Source organism: Haemorhous mexicanus, chromosome 4 (genome assembly GCF_027477595.1).
Source record: "Haemorhous mexicanus isolate bHaeMex1 chromosome 4, bHaeMex1.pri, whole genome shotgun sequence".
Taxonomy (NCBI): Eukaryota; Metazoa; Chordata; class Aves; order Passeriformes; family Fringillidae; genus Haemorhous; species Haemorhous mexicanus.
Genome location: NC_082344.1, coordinates 12417564 through 12444613, shown reverse-complemented (window position 1 = coordinate 12444613; position 27050 = coordinate 12417564). Strand labels below are relative to the sequence as shown.

Here is a 27050-nt window from a genome sequence, read left to right as displayed (position 1 = left end):
CCTGAATACATACACCTGTTTTTCCAACCTAAGTAAGGTGTGCATTTCTCAAAGATAATCTTTCAAAATTTTGATATTTTAACTTTGCTCCTAGTCAACTGAATGGCTGTATTAAACCACTAGCAAATGCTAGTTGGCTGTGTCTAATGAAAAAATCCATTATAAGAAGGTCTTCTGGGGAACAAATTATAAAATGTCTGGTTTTTTTCATCTTTTTCCTGCTTAAGTAATGTTAATATCCATTAGTATGATGATATTAGACAGAATGGTTGTCCTTCTTGAAGCATGTTTATTTTTTTCCCTGGGAGGTTTATAATATTAAATAACTCCTTAGTTTATACTGATATCTGCTCCTGATTTCTTTATTTTTCAAAAATGAATGACATACATTATAGTTTTAAATGTAGTGGCACAGAGAACTTTAAAGAGCCCCATTCTGAAGCAGCAAGCTGTCGGGGGGAAGCTTGTCTTCCCCCTTTTGCCCGGCAAGCAACCAGCACACTGCTTGCAGCAGAAGCACTCTCGGGTCTCACCCGAGACAGCACCTAGGGATACAGCCCCCCGCTACTGTGAAGGCAGCTCCCTGCATTGGACGGGGCTCACAGCAACAGCCAACAGAAAGAAAGAGAGCTGACTCCAGCCGAGGGTATAATCAGGCTTTTATGGATCTAATAAATTTTCCCGGTTGGAGCACTGACCCCAGAAATGCAGCAGCTTTTAAGGGGGCAGGGGAAACAGGGGAGGAAACTACCTCTGGACGAATGGGAAACCAGAGGGGAGTGGGATGCAGGGATTGACATTAGGGACAGACCAATGGGAATACATCGAGGGAGGGGTCCTGGTTTCTGATCCAATCACTCGACGCTCCAGCTAGAAGTTTCTAGAGGGAAGGGAGGGAGTGCCAAGTGACAGACAGGGCACCAGGGAGAGATCAAAGGAAAGATTCATAAGGCTGGGGGGGGGGGGGGGGGGGGGGGAGCAGGGATGACAGGCAGTGGGGAGGAGGGCAGAATGAACTAGGCTTGAACCATTGCAACTAAGCGAGGGGAAACAGGACAATCCAACATACAAACTGAGAGGGGAACAGAACAACCTAACACAACACAACATCATTCAGTGTTAAAACCACATTGAGGTTCCAACTTTGTAAATTTTTTTCAACAAAGTATTATAAAACATGTAGGGGCAAATATTCTTTTATTTCCATTTCAGATTTTTTAAATCCCAATTTTAATTCAAGGGACTGACCAGAAGTTCATTATTTTGTTCCTGTCATGGTTTGACACTGGCCAAATGCCAGGCGCCCACAAAAGCCACTCGTTCACCCTCCCCTGTCACAACTGGACAGAGGAGAGAAAAAAAAATTTAACGATGGGGTCATGAGCTGAGATAAGGGAGAAAACACTCCAAGGGCAAAACAGGCTCAACATAGAGATACAAAGTGAATTAATTACTACAGAGTTAGAGGAGAATAATGAGAAGTAAAAGAAACCCTTAAAAAAACCACCTTTTTTCCCCAATGCCTCCCTCCTTCTCACCAACAGCACAGGGGACAGGGAGGTGGGGGTTTTGGTCAGTTTGTCACTGGAGCTGTTCTTCCACTGCTCTGGGAAAGAGTGAAGAGGCTCTTCTGCATTTCCATTCAAGCTGCAGCTGCCCTCTTCAATGATGAACATTCTCCATAGTGCAGTGGAACTGAGAGCAGAACTGGCCATTTTTAAGTGTACATCAGGGACAGTCACCTCCCCCTCCTGAACTCTTTACTTACCCGGTAACAACCACATGACTGCAACCTCAAACAAAGAATCATTTCTCCCAGGACCGTGTTTCTGTCTTCATATCATGGACACTGGGTACCAGCTCCATGACAGCACCAGCTGATGAAAGGCTGGACTCTACTATAATAGTAAAGTACACGTGCATGAGCAGTTTGTGCCCAGAACATGGCTTTATGTTGTGTTTGGGGCTTAATTTAGCCTTATCAATGTCTTTAATAAAACAAAGATACATATCTGATTGGAAAGCAACAGTTTTATACCTAAAGGGAGGTCAGTGTGTACAGTCCTTTCCTGACAACTTGGAAACCAAACAGCATTCAGAGATACAAGGGTAGAAAATGTGTTACCTATACACACTAGTGTTCCCTTTGAGTATACTTTGTTCTAGGGCTCATCAGGTCCTCAAAAATTACCCCCAACTTTAGCAGTAGGCACAAGGTAGTTTTCAGCAGCAGAGGTGAACTTCAAAAATAGTGTGGGCCATGGCAGAGAACAGGTACAGAAAAGGGGCTGTGGCAAGAGGGCAGTGTCACCTCCTCTGGTGGATGGCCTCCTTCTGGTTGAGACCAGAGCCTGCTCTTCCTTTTGACAAGCAATTTCACAAAATTCTCTGAGCCACGTGATGAGAAGGCCAAATCTTTCAAGGCAGGCAGTTAAAAGGGGAATCTTAGAATGGTTTGGGTTGGACAGCACCTTAAAAATCATCTCATTTCAACCCCCTGCCATGGGCAGGAACACCTCCCACTAGACAAGCAACATCCCAACCTGGCCTTGAACGCTTTAAGGGATGAGGTATCCACAGCTTCTCTGGGCAACCTGTGCCCCGCTGTCCATTGTCCACCTCCTACAGAAGAATTTCTTCCTGGTATCTAATCTACACCTACCCTCTTGCAGTTTGAAGCTATCACCCCTTGTCCTATCAAAAAGTCCCTCTCCAGCTCTCTTGTAGCCCATTCAGATACTGAAAGGTGCTACAGGGTCTCCACGAGCATTCTCTTCTCCAGGATGAGCAACCAGAACTCTCAGACTGTCTGCAGAGGAGGCTGGGGACCCCAGAGCTGAATGCAGCACTTAGGCGGGGTCTTGCCAGAGCAGAGGGGCAGCATCCCCTTCCTCACCTGCCGCCCGCGGTGCTTTGGATGCACCCAGGACACGTTTGGTTTTGTGGGGCCGAGCGCGCCTTGCCGGCTCGGGTTCACCTTGTGGTCTTCGGGCACCCCGAGTCCTCCCGGGCAGGGCGGCTCTCGGCGCGCGGCTCTTGCCCGCAGCGTTCCTGCGGAGCGATGCCGGGCGCGGCCCCGCCGCTGGCGTGCCCGTGCCCGTGCCCAGGTGCGGGGGCGCGGAGCGCGCTCCCCACGGGGCGGGAGGAGCGACCGGCGGCGCGCACAGCGCGGGTTCGCGCCGGTCCCGCGGGTTTTGTGCGAGAGGCAGCGCGGAGGGGCCGGGCCGGCGTTGATGTCACCGCTGCGGCGGGAGCTGCCGCCGCCCCGGGCCGCAGCAGCCGCCCCTCCGCGCCCGGTGGAGCGCGGGTAGGCGGCGGGGGCCATGCTGCTGCTGCCTCCGCCCGGTGCCCACCGGTGCCCGCGGGGCTGCGCCGTCCGCAGCGGCGGCCGGGCATGGTGGCGCCTGATGCGGGCGATGCGTGCGTGAGCCAGCCCTCAGCCCGCCGGGCCTGGTTTTGTCCGCGCCGGGAGCATGTGGGTGAACCCCGAGGAGGTGCTGCTGGCGAACGCGCTGTGGGTGACGGAGCGGGCCAACCCCTACTTCATCCTGCAGAGGAGGAAGGGGCACGGCAGCGATGGCGGCGGCGGGGGACTGGCGGGTAAGGGCGGCGGCGGGGCCGGGGCGGGGCCCTCGGCGGTTCCCGGGGCGCGGGGCCCCTCAGGGGCCGGGGCGCGGCTGCAGCGGCGCTCCCCCATCCCGCCGCCCGCCCGAGCTCAGGCGCGCGGAATGCGCCAAGGTTCCCGCACGCAGCTGGAAGTTGGTATGGGAGCCCACCGGTGACCGATGGCTGCGTACATCAGGGTGTGACTTTGCCCCGTGTTCTGGAAGCCGAACCTTTAGCACGCGCTCTGTAAAATAAGACAGTGTTGTAATTCAGAAATTTACGAAGCGAATAGATGTGCTTTGGCTTGTCCGTGTTTTCCAGATGTCCTTGTGAAGTATGTTGCCCGAATGCTTTGTTTCCGACTGCTGGCAGCTGCAGACGCTTTTGTAGAGGTTTGGGTCATACTCATCTAGGTCTTAGTAATACTGTGCATATACGGTCATCGAGGTCTTCCACCATTTCTTAGGCAATGTATATATATTTATATGAGATTGGAGATACAGAACCCAATGTTTCTGTAGATGCAGAAACCCAGTTTCTACTGGTACTTCTTGAATTGGTACAGAATAATCAAGCTACTTCTCCTGAAACCTGTGCTTTTTTCTTTACGCACTTCCACGATAATTAGTACTTCAGGCTAAGCAAAATAAACATATGGACTGCATCTGTGTTTGGTTCAAGGTCCTGTGCATGTTTACTGTGAGATTGTTTCTTCAGACCTTCAATGCTCTATGGACTTGTAAACAGTTCATAATGTAAACTAGGACACTGCTGTGAAGTGTGTTTTCATGTAGACTGCTGAGGTCTTCAGTCAGTGTTGTGTGTTGATACACTACCTCATTCCTGTGTGGGAAATGATCAGCAGCCACTCCACATTGACTGTAGATTTCTAAATTTTTTTAACAATCTTTTGAAGTGTGGATAGGATTGACAAACCCATAAAAAACGTGTTTTGCCTCAAAAGTTCACCCCTGCTCTGCTTACTGAAAAAATTTTCTCAAGCGCTCCTTTCATGGATTACCCTCTGGCCTCTCGAGGTCTGAGAAGACATTCTTCTACCTTTCTGACTTCGTTATCTTTGAATTAGAGATGGCCATAAATTTTCCAGTCATTTCTCAGCAGTTATTGGGGAAACAGGTTGAGAGTTTGGGGTTCTGTTCTTCAACCTGTTTGCACAGTGCATGCATACCTAAGTCTTCTTGCAGCTGTATGTAATAGTCTGATTGGTGATACCAATTTTGTCCTTGTGTGGAAATAGGATTCATAAATGTGCAGTCTTTTTCTTTTCTGTGGGTTTTTTTTGTGGTTTTTTTTTTTTTGTTTGTTTGTTTGTTTGGTTTTTTTTTGTCGAGGCCAGAATAAGCCCACAGCATTTGTTAGAAGTTCAGAATAGAGAAATAGTTATTAATTTCTGTATTACCCCCTGCCTTTTGGAATTTAGATATTTGTGTGCTGTATCCATTATTTTAGTGTGTTAATGAAGTCCGGATAGTCTGTATATGAGGATTATTTAGAAGGTGAAATTCTCCATATATTTTGAAATCTGCTGTCAGTGCTCTTACTTTAAGCTCTTACTAGTGCCTGTGCTTTGCCTGGAATTGCAGCTGCTGTGGCATTGAGGTAGTAGCAACAAGTCCATTTCCAGGGGTTTTGTTTGTTTGTACAGAAAAGGGCTGGTAAAAAGTTGTAGCTTTTTTCAGTATGTTGCCAAAACGAATTTGTTCGAGTCGGCAGTATTTAAAGGAACGTATGGGAACTTACCAGACCTTGTGCTAAAATGGCAAGGGTTTGTGACACAGTGGTCAACAAAAGGTGGGGGAGGAAGGGAGGGAGTCAGGGATGTATGTAGTCTCCAAGCCACTCCCAACGTGACAGGCACAGTCATAAATGGAACTTAGGTTTTTTTTTTTTTTAATGGAAATGCTGGAATTTTCTGCTGGTTGTGTTGAAAGCTGTGGTCTGCCAGTTGAGGGACAAGGAAGGTGGAGAAAGCCAGTGGATTGTTCTTGCTAGGAAAGACTGATTAAAAGCATGGTATTGAGGGATCTACCTGATCCTGAGTTAAAGAATAAAGCTGCTGACATAGTAAAGAGGATACATAATTTATAGTAGTTATAGCATTTAGGATGACCCTTTACAAGCGCCCTAGATTATACTGATCTTGTGACAAAAGTGGAGTTTACCTGGTCAAAAGTAAACGGGGAAAAGAAGAACTTTTGGTGTGGTGGGTTGCATTTTTTTTTCCCTCCTTAATTAGTTACATAATACTGAAATTTGCTCAGATATAATCTAATAAGTTAGCCACCCATGAATATGCTATAAAATGTGGCCTGCTTGCTCTGTGGGAAACTAACTTATATGTTCTTGAAGTTGACTAGAAATATTGTATACAATATTTCTGTATTGTGCTAGGGATGATCTCAATTCATATTTGCAAGAGAGGATGTAAATACAGCTGTCCTTTTTTTTTGTGATCTAACTTTTGCTGACTTATACTCTCTCATTATCGACTCTTGAAGTCATTTATCTTGAACTGTAGAATGAGAATTGACTTTCAAATTGATGAGAAAGTGGGTAAGATGACATAGATGGCTTCACCATGTAACTTAAGCAGTGGCTAGACAATGAGAAGTATTGATTCTCTGGCATTGCTCTCAAATCTAGGTTTGCCATGAAACTGTCATCACCAAACTGATCAGGGTTAAGTGTAATGCCCTTCTCTCCATCTGTGAACATGGCAAACTTCTTCTGGCATGTCTCAGTCTAAAGCCAAGTATTTTATGTAGCCTTGGGGATGGGTGCAAGTACTTCTTGTTGGCTTTATGTTGGAGCAGAAGAACAGTACTCGAGTTGTCTGTTCTCCTGGATCCACTCTGAGTGCCTCAGTGCTTTGCTGGAAAGGGAGTATCAGTCACTTTGTGGGAAGGGGTGAAAAACCTGGTTTTCTCCTCTTGGCCTTGGTTTATGCAGTAGTTAAACAGAGAAACTCTTATTTAAATACTTGTTTGGACATTGGAGACATTTTCTTCACTATATTGTATTGTAACAGGTTAGGAGAATGATGATGATCTTTTAATGCATTAGTGCATGTGGGAGCTCAGCACATCACTCCTGATGTCCAGAGCTACTGAGAGAACCCTTGGGGGGCTCGGGAGTCTTGGAATGTTGCCAGAAGCACTTGGTGGCTTGATTTTGATCCATCTAGAGATGTGCCACCAATGTATGAAGAAATGGAACCTGCGAGAATCACTCGGGTGTAAATGGTGAAGGGAAGCTATCATTATAGGGTGAATCACAAATTTTGGGGTTTTGGTACAGGGGGGTTGTAGAGACAAGATGGAGGAATCAGGGTGTGCCACCAGGCTCTTCTTTCTTCTTCCTGTCTTCCATCTTCTGCAGTGGTGTTGGCATTTGGGGATTGGTCTGGGATGAGAGTGTAGTTAGTGACGAAGATGATAGGTATTGGGGACAAAAAGTAAATATAATATACGTAGTTTTTGTTATAAAAGATGCGGCCGCCTTGGGGGTGGGCAGAGTGCCTTTGGCTGCCGTGCTGGTCAGATCCTTCAGGCAGAGAAAGGACTTTATAGATAAGAAATAATAAACAATTCTGAAGACCGAAAAAACCTAGCGTCCAGACTCATCTTTTGAAGCCCAGCGTGCAAGAACCATCCTGAGCGTGTGTGGGGGCAGAGACAGACAGCCGACTGCATAAGTGCAGTGCTGATTAGCAAGTCCATAGAAGTAATTTCTGCTAACAGGGTGTATTAGATCAATGGTTTATTTCAGAGATATAGCTTTTTTAATAAGCAGTGTGGATCCATTTTTATACTGAATTAGGGTCTGGACTCATTTAAGTTATTGTGTCACTGTCATTACTAGTCACATCAGTGGGGCTTTTCTTTGTAAGCATGCTTTAATTGAAGGGCTGTTTGGATTTTATTTTCCTTTTTAAAAAGAAGAAAATTGAAAAGATTTTAAATTGGATTTAAAATTGGATTTTCGTAGCTGTTCTGCAAACTCACATTATCTTGCATCACTGCATTAATCTTCCAGGACAAGGACAAAAAATGTACTTTTCTACTTTAAAGGTATTTGATGGTGGATGAGCTTTCTCTGTAATTAAATTGTTTCATGCCTTGCACATAATGCCATGCCTATCCATATTTTGCTTCTGTGTGACCCTTGGTCAGGAGTTTCATCTTCCTTTGGTTCACCAACAGGGAAAAAAGTATTTTCTGTCCTCATATTCTTCTTGCTTCTCTGGGCAGCCAGGTCATCTGGCCTATATGACATAATTCCTTCTTCAGAGGAATGTGGTGTATTTATTTCCACAACAGCCTGCATCATCTGTTGTTGTATACAATCTGTAGCAGAGGCATTTGGGCAGAACATGAACCCAGATCTCTACTACCATTTGGGCACTGTGCCCTGTATGACAGTATTACTTTTATGGATGTAAAGATCTTGAACACGTCATAAACTTTTTAAACAACTAAAAGGTTATGTTATTAAGTGTATCTTGCATTCAGATGCAAAAAATAGGTTTAAAAATGCCTCTTAACTGCTTTCTGCTATACTGTGACAATGTTTGCCAAAATCTTCTACTTCAAGAGAGTATAGTAAGGAGTTATTGTAGCTGGTAATGGATGGCAGAGCAGTGTATTCACTTGCAGCTTACAGGAAGAGAGACTGAGGCTGTGGTACAGTCAGCTGGTGGCTACTGTGCTCCTTTTGCCTGTGTACATTTGTGTGTGTGAAGTAGAGATGAAATTCTAAGTGACTTTGTTTAAAATGTTATTCTGAGATCTCTCAATCCCAAGGGAACTAAGTTGTTCTTAGCAAGAACTGTTTTTAGAAGTGAATTATTTTGCAATTAGGGTATATGCACTTACAGCTGGGGCAGTTCCTGTGTGAGAGATGCAGTAGGAGTTGTAAGTCCATGCCATGTTGCCAAGAATGATTCAAATGTTTAAGCAGAAGAGAGCAGATGGAAATGTGCTGACTTCTGGTGATAAAAGGATCTGATGAAATACTACTTCTCCCCAGATATTTTTGCAAAAGGAGTTGTCATTTAATTTCCACACTGGAAAGGCAAAAAGGAGAGGTTCACCCAGCTTGGCTGGGTGATGTGACATATCAATGTCAGATCTAATATAATTTTTAATACTGTGACAGTGTTCTAAATTGAAAAGCTTTTCTGCAGCCTTGCTGGACAGCACAATTAGTATTTCACATTTGGAGCTAAGATTCTGGTTTGCTCGCAGCCTCTCAGTTCAGAGAGTTGAGAAGAGATTACTTGAAAACCTGTTTATGCTTAAGACTTAAAAAAGCTTTTGGCCAGTTGATCATCTGAATGAACAAAGTATGGTCCATGTTTTAACAAACTTGATACTTTCTGCCTTTGTTGTCTCAAGTAGTTGGGATTTTGCATGTCAGATTTGAATGCAAAGCATGTGCTTTCTGATACTTGAAATACAGTGTTTATCAAAATTGATGCAATTAGCATAATTGATAGGGGTGGACAGCCTATCCATCAGCTTTCCATGATTTGTTTTGGCACACAGAGTGGAAGTTGGTCTCTCATGCTCTACTTTCATTAGTCAGTACAAATCTTCTCTGATACTCTGAGCTGCTCCTTAGGATCTGCTGTGGGTGTGTTTACTTCTCCATACCAGTTCATTTCCACTTCAAGGAGCATGCAGATGTCTAGGGCTGAATTGGTGTTTGATTCCCCAGACTGACTCACAGTCTTTCTGTTGAATTCCCAGATGCTTTTCCTAGTTCCTCACTTCCTGCCTAATGCTTCTCTGCATCTCCAGCTCTTCTGTTGGCTCTAGAGACGATATTTCTAGTGCCTGAAATGTTGTTTGGTGTTGCTTTGCTTCTCCCTCTAATATTTTTTGGTCAAAGACTTTCCTTGCATAATAGTTTATCTCCAACACTGTGAGCAGTGGGACCTATGCAGGCTGCTGAGCTGATCTGCCTTTTGCCATTTTTGCCCATGAAATAATGTTACTGTTAGACACGTGGAATCCCAGGGTGGCCTGCTTTTTCTGCTGAGATCTCTGTTTGTAGGAAACTCTGTTGGAAATGTTGCACAGGATCACAAGATAGTAAGCAATCAGTCTAGGCCACTTACTAATTTTCTGCATTATACCAGAGTTTGTAGTGCTTACAGGGTTTTTGTTATTGTTCTTTGGTCCTTCACTGAATGGTGTAGAAGTAGCACTTCTTCACATCAGTTTCCATATTTCCATCACTCCACTGTCCGGCATAACTGGAAAGTGGAGTGATGGAAATATGGAAACTGGTGTGAAGAAGTGCTACTTCTTGTAGCATATCCTTTTCAGAATGTATCATATTTCATGGAGGTTTGGGCCCTTGATAATTTCAGTTAGATACCTGCAGCACTAAAAAAGCTTCCCTGAAGTGTCCTACCATAAACTCAAATGTCTTTGGAACTTAATTTAAACGTGTATTCTCATACAGTATTTCTTCTTGTATTTGATACAGGCAGAATCTCCTTGTTTTTATCTTTCACAGCATCACACTTCATATGGCTTTTCCAGAGATAGGAGTTGTCCCTGCCATTGATTTTCCTAAAGTATGATGATACCATGTGTATAAAGAGCTGTGAAAATCTTACTTTTCTTTATCTCATTGACTACTAATCATACTTCTGTTGTCTGATCAATGTTGATATTCGGAAATTACATTTGCATTTTAAATCTGGTGCTTAGGTGATCTTAGGTGCTAGAGGACTTCTTCCAAATCTTTCCATTTGTTTTCTTTCCAAAGGAAAGGTGGTATTTTCTATACTAGATTTCTGATTTTTTTTTTTTCCCTGAAGTTTCCAGATAGGGGTGTTTGAATTTCAACCACAGCAGTAATCTTGGTTTCAGCTAGTACATTTTTAATGTTTTGGATTTTACTGTTCTTTCCTCATAAACTGTCTTGTTCTTCCCCTCTGGTTTTTTCCATTATTTTATCAGCCAGAGTTATTGGGATCTTCCATTCAGCATTTTTCCTTTTCCTGGTAAAGTGCCTCCTCTGATAGCTTATTGAAATATGATCCATCTGCAGGTATTTAGTCAGAACTGTGAAAATTTAAAATTCTATTTTTCTGAGAGAATTTCTTTCTTGCTTCCTTTCAGTTTTAGCTTGTATTTCAACATGCTTCAGGACTGCTCCTTCTGAATTCAAGCTGAGTTTACTGTGCCCCCTTCAGTCCTCAAACTAGATTCAGTTTACAGTAATTTTTATTAGGTTAGGAGTGGTGATGTTTGAAAGTTTTTTTCTGCTTTGTTGGCTTTTTTTTTTCCCCTTAATTTGCTCATACTTACTCAATTTGTTCTTTCATCTTACACAGTTTATCTGAATCTTATGTTGGTGCAGATACAGATTTAAATTTTTCTGTTGGGTGAAATCTATTAAATTTGCTTATGCTACTCTGACAGAATGGGATACTTTAAAATAATTAGTTGTGACTGAATTTCAGTGACTTCTCTACTGTTTTGGTCTGTGATACTTGATTATGCTTTTCCTAAGTGTTTTTTACAAACTTATGCGTAATTGTTTATATCACACCTAGAAGGCATTTGATAGCTTCATCTATATTTTTCTCACTGTTTTTCCATAATTTCATACGGTTTGGTGTGATTGATATGTAGTATAAATTTCTTTTCAGTAGTGTGAGAAGTTGTTTGGGGTTTTGTCTAAATATCAGTTTTCTCTGTGTTGTAAGCCTTCACATTCCTGTAACTGTGGCATGTCCTGTCAGTGCTCGTCTCTTTCTCTGAGCTTCAGCTTAGCAGAAGTTACAAAAAGTTGAAAAAGCTGAAAGTCTAAACCCAACCAGATTTAGGTTCAAGTTAGCATACAGATTTTGTACAGGGTTGGTCATGAGTTGTTTGGACACCTTAACAAGTACAGCTGATCCCTTTTAAATTAACATATTTGGAGATAAGCTGATTCAATCACAATTGTTAAACTTGAAGGGTGGATGAAAGCTTTATTGTTTCTTTCTGCTTTATCCCTCGGTAATCAAGCCAGATATCACATTGGCCCTTCCCAAGCTTTTTCTTTAAATATTAGTGGTTAGCTTTTCAGTCTTCTCTCATTTGTGTTCATCAGCTTGAAGAAAGAGGAAGTAACTACTGGTTCTGCTGCTTTTCTTACTAAATGTCAGTAGAGTAACAATTCTGCCTCAGAATCAGTTTCACTGACCATGTTTGAAAACTCCTGTGCAAATAAAAGGGTGTCTGGACAAATCTGTGGTCTGTAGAACTGTGTTGGTAGGACGAGAGAGCAGCAAAGGCAGACATTGGGGAAAACTTAACCAATCCTATTAATCCCATTCTTAATTATTTAAGAAATATATATGTATGTGTGTGTGTATATATATATATATGTATGTATGTATATAAGAAACCAATATAACTATTAATTTATTATTTAATTAAAGAATATTAATTATTGTAAGTCCAGAGGAAGAATTTTGTTTTCTTAATACCACATTAGATGCCCACATAAGCCACATGGGAAGACAGTTAGAAAATAAGTCTTTAACCTTCATTTATATGAATGAACACCTATTAAAAAAGTGTAGCCCTTCATGAAGTTTTAAGGGCAGTGTTCACAGTGAAGAGGTTATATTCTTACTTTTGTGGGTATTATTGCCAGTATTGGAAGTTTAAGACTTCGTTTATTTTTGTGTGGTGTATATTTTCAATTTATATAGGCTTTCCTGTGAAATTCAATCAAGTAGCATTGACCCTCCCTTTAAAAAGGATTTGTCCATAGTATTGCCCATGGAGTTCAGGTTGTTGCTCTAGGTTGAGTTTTGACAGACAGTTAATGGGATGATCTCATCCTATAATAAAAAATGAGAGAGCTAATCACATAAATTGCCTTGAGAAAGAATGGAAGAGTGAGGATTCATTATCCTTAGTATGAAAAACAATAGCTAGTGCTGTATGCTTTAGTTATGTGTTGTTAGGAGTTCTTGTTTTTATAGCTCAGGAAGCAACACTTGAACTTTAGGAAGAGTTTATTCACTGTCCATTAAATCAATATAAAACTAAATGCTCAGGGCATAAATATGATTTAAATCAACCCTATTGATTGAAGCTTTCTTAAAGATCAGCTGACATCTACAATCTAAATAGGTGCCGTGGGTGTTTCAGGTTTATGACCAGAGCTCATTATGTGTCCATCTTACTTTAGTGGAAAGAGGAGTCATCAGCATGCTTTAAGTACTGAGGATCTTTTAAGCAGTATGTTTTTGATTCAGTGTTGGAATGTCACAGTGCCCGTTTTGAAAAGTTCTTGCTTGTGACACATGTGACATTCCAGGTTTTCTGGTTGTGGTGTTGGGCTCCTACACAATTAGGCTGCTGACATCCATGAGACTGAGTGATAGCCTATGAGCCTGAGAGTCACAGTCTGACCTGTATTATATCTCACCTCTTTTGCAGTGTATTATTTTGTATTTACTCTTTATGCTAAAAACATGTGTGCTCTTTGTTTATATATTTTTAGATAAAAATCTTCAAACGAAAGGTATTTTGAGGTATGGATTCATATCGACCTGGAAGGAGGATGAGACAGGGCAGGGCTCTTCTCCCTGTGAAGAGCCATATGAATAACATATGTTGGCACTCTGGCAAAATGGGGGAAGGGAGGCCACAGCAGTCAGTGGCACTAACTGCAGGGTGACGTCCTTCAGCTCGAGGCAAGGTGTGACACAAGTTGCCTGTGTCACTGAAGAATGGATGTGTCACGGGTCCCTGGTGTGTGCTGAAAGGTTACTCTCTAAGGTTAGAAATTACTAGGAAGCATCACTGTCTGTTACTATCCCAAGCTTTTTGGTGCTTTCCGTGCAACAAAGCCATGGCTGTTGGTAGTCCTTAAGCTTTGAAGTGTCATTATTTATTATAATTCAATGGCTTCAGTGTTTTAATTAGGTGCTCTAGAGGTAATATATAATCCAGATCCTCACTTTTGAATATGTAATCCAATTTACTTTGAACAGGTAAAACACAAAAGCTCTCAATTATATTACTGCTGTGAGGGGGACTGTAGAAGGGTGATAAAGACTTCCCAGTCTTTGTGGTTTTAAATGAAAACATGGCTTTCTATGGAGGAAGGTTACTGTTTGTCATAAGAAAATCCTTTCCTAATATAAGAGTTTGTTCATGTGTACAGTGCATAAGCTTTTCCTTTAAAAAGACCAGTAACTGAGGTTTTACAAAGTCACTTGCAAATTATTATGAAAGATAAAAGAAAGAAAAGAGAGAGAAATATTCCTGCAGCAAAGATCTGTGCCATGGATATCCAAATAGTCACAGATATTGTGACTTACGACAGGTGTTCGAGTCTATGTACTCTGAGGTGTTCATGCTTAAAATGTACCAGGTGGATTCTACAGGTCATCACTTGATTTCATTACTGTTTGTGGGTAGTTTGTAATCAGTCTGGGCTGTAAGTTGTCTGGAATACTGGTCTCTAGCTGTAGTGATGCTTGGAAGAATCTCAACTGGCTGAAGCTATTGGCTTAGTTTTCAAACCAAGATGACCTATCTTTCTGAAAAATACACTTTAGTGAGATAGAAGTAATTTGTAAAGGGGGTCTGCGTTATGGAGGAGGTCAGGCTTCATGTTGTCATAATCGCTTCTAGCAAAAACAACAGGTTGAAAATTGGTTGCTGTTTTAAGGACACAAGTAGAGCACATCATACATTAATAATGAATATAAACTACTAATCTGTACTTTCTGCAAGGATTATAGGCTCCCCCTCCAGTTTATGACTAAATGTGAGCCACCACTGAATGTGGTCAGATAAGTAAAATGTAGTGTGATTTCTCCCTTCAGCACAAAGTGCATCGGGTAACTGAACCTCTTTTCCAGTAATTCCCTCTAGTGCATTGTATGTCCTTCCAGTAACATGATGCAAGAGCAATTGCCCAGGCCCTCAGCCAATTGTGGCTTTGTATTCCCTGGTTCCAAATATTACATATCATTCTTTTTCCTCTGCTAATGCCTGTGTTTTACAGAAAAGAAAAAGAATTCTGATCAATCTTCTGGACCTTTGCTTTAGAATTTAAGTTTGCAAAAGAGGAACCTAACTTTATTAAAAAGTTGTATCAAGCAAAGTGAAGACATTATTGCCTCCCTTTTCCCCTCCTGCCCCATGTATAGGTATGGTTGCTCTAGAAATTTGGCATGTGTGTGTGATGGGACTGTTTGTACATAAATGGTTACTCATGCTTGAGTGCCTTCAGGATTGGGGCTCCCATCAATTAGCCAGATGCTAATCCTACAAATTGTACCAGGTGCTTTAAATAAAATTGTCTCATGAAAACCTCTTGCTTCAGCAAGGGCTGTAGACTTAGTATTCTTACATTGGAAATTTCTCCCCTTATTTCTTTATGCAGTCAGAAACCTGATGAAGTAATGGGAAAAAAATTGCAGTCAGTATAGTCATGTGATTTGATGCCTGGGTAATTCACTGGCTCTTGCCCAAGGGCCAGTCTAATATAAGGAATATGATTCTTGGTTGCCTGTTCTGTTTCTGTAGAAACTCAGTTACTTAATCATGTCTGGAAAGGTACTTGCTACTTGAAGAATTCATGAGCTAATGAACAGTATTAAAATTCTCTTAATATATATTTTTTAATTTTAATTTCTACTTCATGTAGAAAATCCTCAAACAGATTATCAGTATGAACTACTGTGATTTCATTCTGGTTGCATCATATGTCTGCATTGCAAAAAAACCCAACCAAACAGCAAATACCCTAACCCTCAACAACCAACACTGACCTAACAACATGAAAAAGAACAGTTCATGAAGGAGAGCAAGTGGGCCCAGCTGCATGATTGCATGAGTTTTCATGTGATAAAAACACATGCTTGTTTTTAATATCACACGTATCATCTGTCAAAACAGCTATTGCATGATACAAGTAAAATGTTACTGATAAACTGTCAGATGCAGTTATCTTGCTAAGCTCGGATTTTAAATTCCCTGCAATGTTCTGGAATTCTGTCAGATTTCTTCCTTTGACCTCACTACATGGTTATTTTATTATTTGTTTACTGAAAAGTCCCTGAACAACTTCTACTTACTGCACCCTTGGAAAGTATTGTTTGTTTTCTTTTCCTTTCCTACCTGCCATCTGCTGTATCAGTCACTGCTGGCTTCTCTCTTTTGTTGGTGGGTTTTTTTTCATAGTGTTCTTCACATTTCTTAAATACACTGCTCTGTCTTACAGTGTTTGGTGGCACAGGGGGATGTTCCTCTCCTGTCTACCATACCCAGGGGAGAAGAAAGTAGGATGGGAAGTTCCTTTGAACCTGACATTGCTATACAAGTCAGTTGGTTTATTCTGACTTCCTAATCTTACCTGCCTATCCCAGTTTTTACAGTGCTCCAAGAACTAGGGGCAGAATTGTTTGGCAGGACCACCCACATGCTAATGTATTTGGAAATACAGCAGGAGGAATGAAACAAGCATGTTTTTAAAGAATACAGGGAATGAGCAGTTTCTGTATCTCAGAGAAGATTGCATTTGGCCAGCATACAACTTTATTTAGATATTACATCATGCCTGTTGCATATTTATTACTGTCAGTAGTCATGTGAAGCTGAAAAGCAAAAAGAAAATATTCCTTGCTGTATTTGCAGCAAACCCAGATGATGAACAAAGTGTAGTGTCTGGCTTGGTCCCCACTTTAGTTGAGCAGTAGTGGCAGATTTACATTTTTGAAGATTTTGCCCTTGATTGAAGTGACATGTGCTTTCTGGGCCAGGGCCATACTGCATTTGTGAAGGTCAGATGGAGAGTAAAAAAAAAATTAAAGGTATGTTTTAACCTACTTCATTCTCCTGAGTTTGAATGGAGCCAGGGTATATCTAGAAGGACTGGTGGAAAATTGTTCAGAGAAGGCTTGTCAGTGTACAACCAGTAATCAAAATATGTGAGAGATGAGGGGCAACTAAAGCTTGTGAGACTAATGTACATTGGGATATTTTACATTCATATTTTGTGTTTGTATCCTATAATTGTCAGATAGCTTTGTAGCACACCTTAGTAATGGTCTGATGTGCCCAGACTTGTTTCTCATGTCTTGCGTAATTCTTGGATTAAGAAGTGGTGTATGTTAATTCATTGAGCAGAAAGAGATTACAGTTGATCCAGCATAAGAAGATCTGTATGAAGCAAAATACAAATAAAAGAGATAGAATGGGGGAAATACAAAATCACTGGTAGGTGGGGTATTTCTTAGTATCAGTTTCAGTTCACATTTAAGGGATCTACTGAGATAGAAAAAGGGTACTGCTTTTATATCTTTATGATGCACAGCACAAATCTAAAGGAACAGCAAGGGAAGAAGTATTGCATATACCAGTTTCAGCAGAGAAAAATGAGGAACTAATAGAACTATGACAGTAAAAGATGAACACACAAGACATGAAAGGAGAAGAGAACTTCTAAGAGGAGAGTTTTAAAATGTTTTTGGTGCATGCAGTTTATTTCAGCTGTTTGAAAAAATCCTCTAATTTCTACCCTAATAAATATTTTCACAAAAAAAAAAAAAATCTCTGAAAGTTCATCCATTTGTTGTTTATATATTTCAAATTTTTTTCCCAAACCATTTTCTGAGAACTTCAACATGAAAATTTAAATCTGACATTGCTGCAGGGGAGATGAAAATTCTTCATGGAGATGAAAAATGTGAAAACTTTTACATAGTTTAAAAATATATAGGTCCTTCTTGCAGAGAGCTTGGGAGGGTAGAGTTTTGTTTTATGTGTAGTTATTATAAAAATAGGATCTAGAATTTTTGGAAATACAGTTAGGAATTATTGGTAGCTGTTGGTATGCAATTGTTGGTGGCTCTCTCAGTAGCAAATTTTCAAAGCTACTCCTGGAAAACAGTATGGCTTTGTCTTTCCTCAGTATCCTTTCATCTGAAAAACAGCTTGACTCTTAAGGCATTTTGATCCTTCCTAACCTAAATAATCAGACTCTTAAGTAGCACAATTATTTTTGCTGGAAGTCTTTAGTTTTACCTAGCTGACATTCAAGTTTTGAACTTGAACTTATAGGATTGATAGGATTGTGTGGGATTTCTTTTCTTGGTGTTGGAGGAGGGTTTTGTAGTTGGTAGGTTTTTTACTGCTCAGGGTTCCAGCAGTGTATGAAATACAGGAAAGAACTAAATAACTTTTAAACATGATTTTATAACACAACTACCTTGTGCTTTGCTTCAATTTGCCTGTCTTTATGCTAGCATTGATGTACATTAAAGAGTTGAAGTCTTGTTTAAGCTGAAGATGTTTCCCTGTTAAATCACTCTTCCTCTTTACAGCCTAAGACAACAAGCGTGATGATGAATATGCAGATCTGCGTTTTGCTGTGGAGGGTGAAATGGAGTGGGGAGGAGCTGCAGAGCCCTCTCCTGTGGGATCTTGAATTTCCCATCGCTGTGTGTTCATCACAATTTCCTCTTCTACAGGTCTCCTTGTGGGTACTCTTGATGTTGTGTTGGACTCCAGTGCCAGAGTGGCACCATATCGAATCCTCTACCAAGCACCAGACTCCTTGGTCTACTGGACCATTGCCTGTGGTAAGGACAGATACACTGACGTGGATTTTTATTCTTCCTGGATACTGTGTCACATAACATAATAAGAGAGCATCCTTCCTGCTGAGCACAGTCATGTCAGGACAAATAAATGGGTCAGGATGAAAACCTGCTGTAGTGGCAAAATTCAGTGGCACCGGAGTTTCTGCTAGTCAGACTTTGAATGCCAGCATGGAGGGGTGTGTTAAGCACAATGGCTGAATGAAATGGCCATGGAGCAGGGATGAAACATCTATGATTTCCCAGTTTTCTTCACCCAAAGGTGTTCCCAGACCAGCAGTACCAATTCCTCCTTGCGTGCTCTTCTCTATGCCCAGGGCTCACTCCTACAGCACTTCTAAAGTGCAGCATTCCTGGGTGATGGGGTGTGTCTAAAGAGAGTGGTGGGAGGAGTGCCTGGGTTATAGCACCCCAGTTACCCAGACAGGGCACCTGGCTTCCCTTGCAAGATAACCAGGAAGAAAATGCAGCATCAGGACTCACATAAATACTGAATAGCAAACAGTGAGACATTTTCTGTCTCATCCAGGATAAATACCATCTAGATCCCAGGGATGCCCTGCCTCCTGGATGTTTATTTCGGACAGTGTGTGGTCTTTCTATGTATGATGTACTTAGAATTCAGCAAGAGGGTAGGTAGGTTTAAGTTAACTACAGAAGTGTATGTTCTTACACAGATGCAACAGCTTTTAAGAGTTTTGGTCTTTAATGCTCCAATTTGGACAGATCTAGCAGTAAGACTGTTCCTTTTGTCGTTATAGTAGTGAAAACAATTGAGTTGATATTTTTGTACATTAAATAGGTTTTTTCATGTATCAGATCCTGTACTAAATGCCTATTTCTGTAGTCATGTACCTATTGCAAGTGACATAAAACAGAATGGAATTAGTCTCTGGCTTTGTCTGCTGTCTCTGAAAATAGTGTCTGGAGTTAAATGCAGAAGATGCAGGTCATTTAGCTTTGATTGGCCAAGCTTGTCAGGTCAGATCATTGGTTTGATAGTATTGATTTTCAGTCTTAGCAAATGAAAACTTTTCAGTGCAGCTCCTCCAGCTCAAAAGTTTCACTGGCAACAAAGTTTTTGGCAACAGCCAAAACTCCTGAGAAGAGAGAACAGATGAGAAGTGAATACATGCCTATCATCTCTTTAATGGCCTGGTAACCTCCAGCACCCCCACTGCTACTTGTCCTTCAAAAATACTGGTTAATAATGCTGTAGGCTTCTTTGCAACTAACTGTGTCACTTCATTAGTGCCCATTCTCCCAATGAAATTTGACATTTAGATTATTTGGATGACTTTTCCTTCAGACAAATACCCTCTTGGTAAGGAAAGAGAAGGAAGAACAGATGAAGGTTTGCTATAGATCTAATAATTTTAGTTCAAACCAGGCTCTGTTTTTAGAAGCATATGATTTCTGTGTCTGGCAAAGGTGATATCAAAGCTGTGTCACCTTCTGAATCCAACAGGAAGTTTTGCTAATAGCTCTAATTAGCTCAAGTATTTCTTACTATTTTTGATATTATCAGACCTGAAAAAAACCATCAGTTAAAACAACCTTTTTCCTCTCTACAGCCTTTTGTACCAACTCCCTGAAGATTTTAAAATTCACATAACGTAATTTACCTTTATTGACAGCTAATACTAAAACCAGATATTAACAAAGTTGTCAATATTATGAAGGTTGTTCCGAAATCTGCATTTAACAGTTTTTTAGTGTCATCTACTCTGCTGTGACCATAGGTAATGCATGTCAGCTTTCCATGGATCTCAAAAGAGAAAGAACATGTAAAAGTACTTGCCTGTCTGTTTATTTATTTTCATCCAGATGTCAGTGCACAGCCGTTGCCACATATCACAGAAGAAGCTGGCTAGTGAATTAACCAGCCCCTGCGTTGACTGACAGGGGCCTTGCCCAATCACACCTCTCCTAAGGCTGCAGGCATTTCGCTGGCCAGAACCTGAAGGGTTGTAGGGATCAGACCAATGAAAATAACCAGACAGGGTTTTTCAAATGCCCTTTATAAGGAAGGGCTTGGGAGTAAGTTCTGTCTGTTGCTACATGAAGATCTTGGTGACTGGTCACTTTGTCTCCAACTCACTCTCCCTACCAAAGTCAACGTTACACACAACAATTAGTAACCACCTCCATCCCATAAACTTGAAAGGGGGCAGCTGAGGATACGAGTTTTCTTGCTATTTGCAGACTCTTTCAAATATAATAGCATATCACACAGGTCCCACAAAGTAGTCTTTCTTCAAAGACCCTTATACTGTGAATGTATTCAGAAAATATTTTTAAGACTTTGGAAATAGGCCATGTGACTTCTCTTTAGATTTTTTTGCATGACACCTATAGATAATAACTGTAATTTTATACCTACAGTGTGTCCTCAAGATAAGCAGGGGCATAAAATGGAAGGAATATGAGTTATGACCCCAGAATAAATAAATGTACCATAGATGTAGAAATTTAAAATTTACAGTGCTGCTGAACTGTGAGAATTTTGTTTTTCTTCTGAGAAAGGTATTGTGGATTTTATGTAGAAGTACTCTGTCTTCATTTAAGCTAGTATTAATAAACATGCTCTTCAATTACGAATCTTAGCCCTAATTGAAATTGCTGATGTAGTTAATTTATATATCTGTGATTTCCTTTTGTGGAATGTTTCTTAAATGTTTAGTCTCCTAATACCTGGTTGATAGTTTAGTTGTTTTGGTTAAATTAAAAGACTGCATTAATGTAGTCTTGTCATTTGAGGGGAATAGTGTGGATCTTGCAGGGAGGTAAAATTTTACAGAGAGCAAATAATTTATCTAAGCAACCTTGAAGCTGAGCAGCCCAGTGTTCCCTAAGGCTCACGCTGTGGTTTTTTTATGAATTTGCAACTAAAGCAATTCCTTCTGAACTGATCAAGGGCTGTTAAAATTATACAGATTACTAAGAGCTTTGGCTGCATTTAGCTATGCAACTCTAATTTGTTCTGCACTGTCCCTCCCTGTTCTCTAAGGGTAGACTGCTGGTTATTTGGTACTTGTAATCTGTTTTTACAGAAATTTGTCTTTTTTTCATGCCTTCAATAAAGAAATAATCTCTATCTTCAGTAAGTAGCTGTACAGAGTGACTGGAAGAAATGTGATTGTTTTGTGATTTGTTTGTAACATTTGGTCTTGCTCTGTGCAAGAGTATTCTGAGGATGAAAGTAATCCAGGGAGGTTTGTCTGCTCTAAAATGACTGTTTAGACAGATTTGGATGTGAATTGTCTTGGATATTAACTCTACTGATCTAGGCCCTGTGAGGATTCTGGCTGGTGAATTTGAAGCCTTATAGCTCTGGAGAGAAGTCTTGGTAACAGCCCCTTCTGCACTGCATGGTTGAGTTAAGGGTGTCACAGTTATACAGGAGAATTGCTATTTACTTTTTAAGAATAGTTGATGGTCTAGGGGTGCAAAATGCTGTAAACAATCAGCCTTTCATATTGTAGTGGCACATCTGTATCCCATGCCAGTGTCCCCCCCAGTGTGCTATGCTCAGTTTAAGGTGAAAATGGTGCTATATCTAAATTCTGTTTGGAAGTTAGCAACTTTTTTAGGTCCTTCCCCACCTATAAAACCAGTGGCTCACAGTGGCTTTGTGTGTTTTTCAGGTATAGAACTGCTGTAGGCTTTTTGTGATAATGGTAACTTATATGCATTTTCATGGGCTCTGTTATTTGAAGTGCAGTGTTTTAACTGTTAAATTTGGTTTCTTCTCCTTTCCTGAGAGTCAGAGTTATTGCTTAATTTACCTAAAAGGCCAGTGTTTGTAAAATGGTGAGTGCTTTTATATGCTAAGATAGGTAAAAACATGTAGTTAAAAACATTGCAGCAAGTATGTATTTTAGCCCTGAACAAAGCAAAGAAAAAGACCTAGCCTGTCATGGTGAATTGTTGAGAACTGGGGTGTAGGTTTTGGGCTGATTGTGTGATCTGCTGTAGGGGAGGCTAGGAGAGTAAATAGTGAGATAATGGAGACAAAAAGCAGCGGGGAAAAAGAGAGATGTATTGTTACAGGTTGAGAGTAATCAGCCAAAGCAGTTTCAGAAGAAGGGATGAAAAATAATTGATGAACCACAAACCACAAAGAGACAGCTTTAAGAAATAGTTCATCATGATAGTGTGTGTATGCTGCTTGTCACTGCTCTTACAAGCTAAGCAATTTTTCTGATGACAGTTTAGTTTTATATACATAGCTCATGTATTTAATCATTGCTTTTTACAGCAGTGTTAAAGCCAAGAAGAGATAAAATAGTGTTCAGACCACCTCCTGAGTTCTAGAAAGGTCTGGTTGCATCCAGTAGTTTTAAGGAGAAGCACCAGTGGCAATCATTTGTGGTTCTGAAATATTGATAACAAATGTAGGCTGTTCTGCAACATGATTTATGTATCTGTACTACAACCAGAATTGTGACATTCCCCTGGAAGTTGCATGGAATATTGCATTCTGTTGCCTTCATTGGAGCTGTTAAAGTAAATACAAATGGGAGAAAATTTTGGAATTTCCTGAAGGACAGCACCTAATGAAATATTGCATCTCCACGTACTGGGAAGTTTTCTTCGGGTTTTTTGTTTGTGATTAAAGGGACATTGACACTAGTGAATTACTAATTTTGTGAGTTTTGGTTTGTTTGTTTGTTTTTATATAGGTTGCTCCAGGAAGGAAATCACTGAACACTGGGAATGGCTGGAACAGAATTTGTTGCAAACTCTTTCAATCTTTGAAAATGAGAATGACATAAATACATTTGTCAGAGGAAAAATACAGGTAGTGTACTAATTTCTGCAAATGTTGTTAAAACAGTGATAAATATGACTGGGGAAAGAAAAGTGATGTGAATTTGAAACAAATTAGAGCTGGTAGTCCCCAGGCTACTCTGCCTTTTTGTACCAGATGTAAGTGGCAACACGTGTGTGAAAAACAGGGAAACTGGGAATAGTGCACATAGCTTAGAGCAGTGTGATTTTTAAAAAACCTATATAAATATATAGGCAGTCTTAAGGCATTGTAAGTTCTGAAATTAATTGCACTGTCTTAAACTTTGACAGTTGTCTGTGCAACTGTTTTTCCATTGCAATGCTTAATTTTAATGTTTTTTCATGCACTCATAATGCCTCCTCCCTCTCTTCTGTGTAGTTAAATCCTGTAGTATTAGCATTTGCACTTCATATAGGCGTTAGGGTTGCTAGTTCATTGGTTTGTTTCCTTGGTGGGAAGTGGGAGTGTTGGTTTTCTCAGAATTTTTTTCTCTTTATAGGTCAGACAATAACTATACTGGCAAAAAGTACTTTTTTGTACTAAGAATTATCTAAAAATACATACTTTGTTCAAAGATTGTAAGAAAAATTGCTGTATTTGTTGGTGTGTGTTCAAAGAATTGGCTTTTTCTCTTTCTTCTTTTAACATTTCGTATACTAAGTCAGCTCTCTTACAAATCCCGCAGTTGCTTGTGTTTCTGCAGTGAATCAGGTATAAGTGCTATAGATGGTCATGGAAATACCTTATATGTGAAGACATCTGTGTTTTGAAATAGAATCCTTAAGGAGATTGTTACTTCTTAGATTTGGATGAATACTAAATGTGAACGATGTTTCTCTGTCTTATACTCTGTTCTTCATGTAAATATGGAGGAAGTTAAAGGCAAAAAGTCACAAAAAGGCAAAAATTTTAAAATTTTATGTAAATGACAATAAAAATTGGGAAAATAAGCAAATAAAACAGAGCATCAGTATAGAACAGAAGGAACAATAGTCTTCAAAAATATCAAAAAAACATCTTCTGACCTGTTGCCTCTTCAAATTTCATGAGGGTCATCTGCACCTGAAAATGGGAATTTTTTTCCACCCTATTAATAAATCTAATTGAAGATTTTTTTTTCTTCTTTCTCCCCCACCATCTTGCTCTTCTATGCTCAAGGTCCACCATAAGAGGGGTCATAGAAGTAAAGTAAAATTTTCCCTAAAGAACAACAGTTTATTTCCTCCCTTTTTCTTTTTCTCTTCCCTTCCAAAAAATTTCATGTGAAATACAATGTCTGTCTCCCCAGGAAGGAGGAAGAGGAAAATACTGCAGATCATAGGTGCTTCACAGGGCTGTTAAGAGTATTTGAGTTAGGCTGGTTAATTTAAACCAAGGTACTGGCAAGTGGTTGGTGTTTGGTTGCTTTTGACATGGGCACAGTAGGGAGTAATGTCATCAGAAAGAAAGCCTTGAATAAAGTAAATAACTACATAAGCCAAAGAGTGAGCAGAACAATAAGAGCTCACTGAACGACTTCCTTGACATTGCAATAATTGGCAGTGCCCTGTACCTGGATAGCAGTGGGAATTAGGATATCTGATAGCCCATGGCCACTAACAGGATGTGTTCTTTCTTTATTCCCTGCCAGGGCATCATTGCTGAGTACAACAAGATCAATGGCATCAAAGAGGATGATGACACAGAAAAATTCAAGGAAGCCATAGTGAAATTTCACAAGCTGTTTGGGATGCCAGAGGAAGAGAAATTAGTGAACTACTACTCCTGCAGTTACTGGAAGGGGAAGGTTCCCCGTCAGGGCTGGGTGTATCTCAGCATTAATCACCTTTGCTTTTACTCTTTTCTCATGGGCAGGGAAGGTATGTTTTCAGTGGAACAGTAATTTGTGCATCTAAAAATGGTTAGGAAATCTCCTGTAGCTTGTTACTTTTCACATACTGATCACTGAGGGTACAGAGACACTACTGAGGAAGATTCCCTGATTTGCCACACTGCTTAACTGTGTGCTTGTTCCCTTGTTTGTTTGGTCTTTCTCAAAGTAGTTCTCTGTAAAACAGTATTTGGCATTGTCTAGGGACATGGTTTACCTCAGGAGCTATGCCCAAAAGGGAATAGGGACAAGATCACACCAGTTCTGGCTTTCTCTTCTGCTCTTACACAATTTTCAAGTACTACTCTGGCAGACTTTGCAACTTTAAATGACACATCTGCATTTGTTCAACACCAGAACATCAGAAAGGTTTCAGAGGAGACCCAGAGTAAAGAACTGCATAGTGTGGATGCAAGCAGGCTGCTCTACAGGGAGTTAATTCAAAGCACGGTGGAGTTGAACAATTCAGCAGTATTTGGTCATGGGCAATGGATCAGTCTTGGGATTTAGCCCCTGCTTTAAGGACACCACCAGTTTGGTGTTGGGAGAAAAGCTTAGGTTCTGTTGTGGCTGCAATATTTGAAACTTTTTACTGTATAAAACTAACACAGGCCTGTCTGATGTGTTTAGACTGTATTTCCTTGCTTCCATAGGAAAAGAGGACATCAGAGTCTGAGCAAGTGCAGTGATAATAAGTCATGCTAGCTTATATAGCTTTATAATGCTTGTGCGGTGTTCTGTAAATAAAGTAAATGATATTTAAACTCTTTTATCTCCTGTTTTTCAGGCAACAGTGGTTTGTTTCTACAAACTTGATCTATTTATGCAGTGCTCCCAACTTTTCAGGATGCTAGAATAAGTTGAATGCATTTTATAGGAAGAGGAAGCTAAAAGCTCCTGAATATGCTCATTTTTGTACTGAATCTTGTTCTTTTGTTTGCTTCTGTTCAGCAAAGTTAGTTATCCGTTGGGTTGATATCACTCAGCTTGAGAAGAATGCTACGCTGCTCTTCCCTGATATGATCAAAGTGAGCACAAGGTCAAGTGAACATTTCTTCTCAGTATTCCTTAATATCAGTGAGACATTTAAACTAATGGAACAGCTTGCCAATATAGCTATGCGACAGCTTTTGGACAATGAAGGATTTGAACAAGACAGGTCATTACCCAAACTGAAAAAGAAATCCCCAAAAAAAGTATCTGCTCTAAAACGGTAGGTAGCATCAACTCTTATTCACTTGTTCCTCCTTAGTCCTTTTACTTGCAGGATTTTGTCCAAAAGTTTTCTAATGTTGGGACCATTTACTGCTACTCCAAAAGGAGTGATTGATTCCAATAGTGGCAAAATGTGAATAATTATTTAAATGTAATTACTTGGTATCTTGTTGAAATAGGAATACGAGCATGTTGCAAAAATAAACTTCCTTGAGCCAAATGCTCATTTGTTCAGAAGCTCTTTAATGTATCTCCTGACACTGGCCACATTTCTGTTGTGAGGCCATTTTATGTCTGTATGGGAAGGTAATAAAGTGATTAATGTGTTATTAAGAATTATGCCTAGCATTCATACTTGGTCTTATCACTGGAATTGAGAAATTAGAGTTTAGATTTTTAATTTTATCTGGAATATAGTTTAGGTAACAGCGATACAAAAATTGACATAAAATTCTAAGGGATGAAAAGTTATCTGGAAAATATTTTTTCTTCTTTTAGATCACACTTCAGCTTGTTAGTTTCTTTTTTGTTTCTTCTTTATATGTCATTCATGTTAGTGTACCATACAGAATTATAGCCAGTGCTTGTTTATATTTCTCATTATTTAGTGATGTCTGACATGCATTATGTCACTTTTGTTTGTCCTTACTGTTGAGTGTTTTGCACTGAATGCATTATCAAGACTAAGTCTTGAAATTGTTACCAAACTCTGACCTTAAGGAATCCATAATGTTAATAAAAAACCCTCAAAGAAGCATTTTTTATTACTATTAGCAAAAAAATGGATTCACTGAATATATTCTCAGAAAGTACATCTGAATATGGAAAGCTCACTCAGTCTTTCCTCTCTGAGAAGTAAGGATGAATGTCTGATTCATTCATGGCAGACTTTTTTTTCGTGTAGTTTT

General features: G+C 40.2%; 1 protein-coding gene across 2 annotated transcripts in view; it reads left to right on the top strand.

Moving 5' to 3' along the window:
* Positions 1 to 3213: 3213 nt before the first annotated feature.
* The window catches only part of TBC1D9 (TBC1 domain family member 9), a 49671-nt gene continuing 25834 nt past the window's right edge, over positions 3214 to 27050 (top strand). The window contains exons 1-5 of one of the 2 annotated variants that reach the window (XM_059843813.1): positions 3214 to 3600; positions 18134 to 18244; positions 22948 to 23066; positions 24688 to 24916; positions 25879 to 26140. In XM_059843813.1, coding sequence (XP_059699796.1) covers positions 3474 to 3600; positions 18134 to 18244; positions 22948 to 23066; positions 24688 to 24916; positions 25879 to 26140 — 848 coding nt within the window. In that variant the 5' untranslated portion in view covers positions 3214 to 3473. The remainder of the gene's footprint in view (positions 3601 to 18133; positions 18245 to 22947; positions 23067 to 24687; positions 24917 to 25878; positions 26141 to 27050) is intronic. The other variant, XM_059843812.1, reaches the window with a different exon arrangement.